Genomic DNA, 2,500 nt, shown 5'->3' on the forward strand with positions numbered 1-2,500 from the left:
TACCTCACCTGCTCACCTGTACCTCACCTGCTCACCTGTACAGCAGGTGCTGCTCTGTATCCTCTGATCAGGAATCAATAGTTCATGTTTTGTTGATTAATTGATGAATGTCCAGGTTGCTGCAGCTCTGCTGTGTCGCTACGAATATTAAAATCATTTCAGACGTTGGGGGGTTAGGGTTAGGGCTGACATCATAAGGGTTAGGGCTGACATCATAAGGGTTAGGGCTGACATCATAAGGGTTAGGGCTGACATCATAAGGGTTAGGGCTGACATCATAAGGGTTAGGGCTGACATCATAAGGGTTAGGGTTAGGGCTGACATCATAAGGGTTAGGGCTGACATCATAAGGGTTAGGGCTGACATCATAAGGGTTAGGGTTAGGGCTGACATCATAAGGGTTAGGGTTAGGGCTGACATCATAAGGGTTAGGGTTAGGGCTGACATCATAAGGGTTAGGGTTAGGGTTAGGGCTGACATCATAAGGGTTAGGGTTAGGGTTAGGGCTGACATCATAAGGGTTAGGGTTAGGGCTGACATCATAAGGGTTAGGGTTAGGGCTGACATCACAAGGGTTAGGGTTAGTTTCTTTCAGCCGAATCTCATGACCTTCCTCAGCAGACTGCGTTGCCCAGTCGTCATGGAAACGGTTAAGGTGTTGTCATCACATTTAAGTGGCTTAAACTGAAGCATAGGTGTGTGTGTGTGTGTGTGTGTGTGTATGTGTGTGTGTGCGTGTGTGTGTGCTTGTGTGTCTCTCTGTGTGTGTGTGTGTGTGTGTGTGTGTGTGTGTGTAGATGTCTCTTCCTGATGCTCCCTCCATGATGGATGTGACGGGTCAGTTTGATGTGGAGTTTCGTATCACGGTGGCGTGCCGTAACGGGAACATCTACATCCTGCGCAGGTGAGACACATCATGTTATATATACGTTATATATTATATATGTAATATATAATATATATAACATATAATACATGTTATATATAATATATGTTATATATGATCTATAATAATGAGTGATTGGCAGTTGATGACACGCTGCTGCTCTTCAGGGACTCGGACAAACCGAAGTACTGCATCGAGCTGTCGGCCCATCCGGTGGGTTTGGTGAGAGTCGGGAAGAACGTGGTGGTGGGCTGCACCGACGAGACCCTGCAGGCCTTCACTCAGAAGGTAACATGGAAGCTACGCTAACCAGGAAGTTACGCTAACCAGGAAGCTACGCTAACCAGGAAGTCACGCTAACCAGGAAGTCACGCTAACCAGGAAGTTACGCTAACCAGGAAGTCACGCTAACCAGGAAGCTACGCTAACCAGGAAGCTGACACACATCTACACCCGTGATGTAATTTACTGTCAGCAGCAGAGAGAGATTCACACCTGGCCTCTGATTGGCTGATCAATGATGGTTTATCCTCAGTCATGTGACTCAGTGACTTCCTGTTTCTGGTGATCAGTGACTTCCTGTTTCTGGTGATCAGTGAGTGACTGCTGTATGTGATGTGTTTCAGGGCAAGAAGCTTTGGTCGGTGGTCCTCCCGGCCCCCGTCACCACCATGGCGTCCATGGACCTGCCCACCAGGGGCTTCCAGGCGGTTCTGGTGGGTCTGGCTAACTGCGAGGTCCACCTGTACCGGGACAAGAACCTGCTGAGCACCATGAAGACTCCGGACGCCGTCAGCAGCATCTGCTTCGGCCGGTACGGGCGCGAGGACGGGACCCTCATCATGACCACCAAGAGCGGGGGCCTGATAGTGAAGATCCTGAAGAGGACCGCGGCGTTCGAGGACCGGGACGGCGCCCCGGGTCCGCCGCCGGCCCAGAGCGTCCGCCTCAATGTGCCCAAGAAGACCAAGCTGTACGTGGACCAGACGCTGCGGGAGCGGGACTGCGGCGCCGCCATGCACCGAGCCTTCCAGATGGACCTGAGCCGCCTGCGCCTGGCCGCCACCAAGGCCTACGTGAAGGCTCTGGAGTCCAGCCTGACCCCCGTGTCCTCCAGCCTCACCGAGCCCCTCAAGATGAACGCCGTGGTCCAGGGTCTGGGTCCGTCCTTCAAGCTCACCCTGAACGTGCAGAACACGGCGGCGTGCCGGCCGGTCATGAACCTGGCCGTCAGCTTCCTGTACGACGAGAACCTGTACCGGATGAGGACCCCCTACATGAGGATCCCGCTGCTGGTCCCAGGTCTGGTCTACCCCGTGGAGACCTTCGTGGAGTGCACCAGCGATAAGGGGATCTCTGACATCATCAAGGTCTTCGTCCTCCACGAAGGCCGGAGCGCCCCCCTTCTGACGGCCCACATCAACATGCCGGTCAGCGAGGGGGTCACGCTCAACTGAGACCAGCAGACCCCCCTCAGCTGAGACCAGCAGACCCCCTTCAGCTGGACTCAGCTGAAACCAGCAGACCCCCTTCAGCTGGACTCAGCTGAAACCAGCAGACCCCCTTCAGCTGTTTCAGACTTTTTTTAGACTTTTAGAGTTTAAACAACTTTTC

General features: G+C 53.3%; 1 protein-coding gene across 1 annotated transcript in view; it reads left to right on the forward strand.

Moving 5' to 3' along the window:
- bbs1 (Bardet-Biedl syndrome 1) overlaps positions 1 to 2,346 on the forward strand; it is a 6,691-nt gene extending 4,345 nt beyond the window's left edge. The window contains exons 5-7 of the mRNA XM_053341538.1: positions 798 to 904; positions 1,054 to 1,174; positions 1,513 to 2,346. Coding sequence (XP_053197513.1) covers positions 798 to 904; positions 1,054 to 1,174; positions 1,513 to 2,343 — 1,059 coding nt within the window. The 3' untranslated portion in view covers positions 2,344 to 2,346. The remainder of the gene's footprint in view (positions 1 to 797; positions 905 to 1,053; positions 1,175 to 1,512) is intronic.
- The last annotated feature ends 154 nt before the right edge of the window (positions 2,347 to 2,500 follow it).

Source organism: Scomber japonicus, chromosome 20 (genome assembly GCF_027409825.1).
Source record: "Scomber japonicus isolate fScoJap1 chromosome 20, fScoJap1.pri, whole genome shotgun sequence".
Classification (NCBI taxonomy): domain Eukaryota; kingdom Metazoa; phylum Chordata; class Actinopteri; order Scombriformes; family Scombridae; genus Scomber; species Scomber japonicus.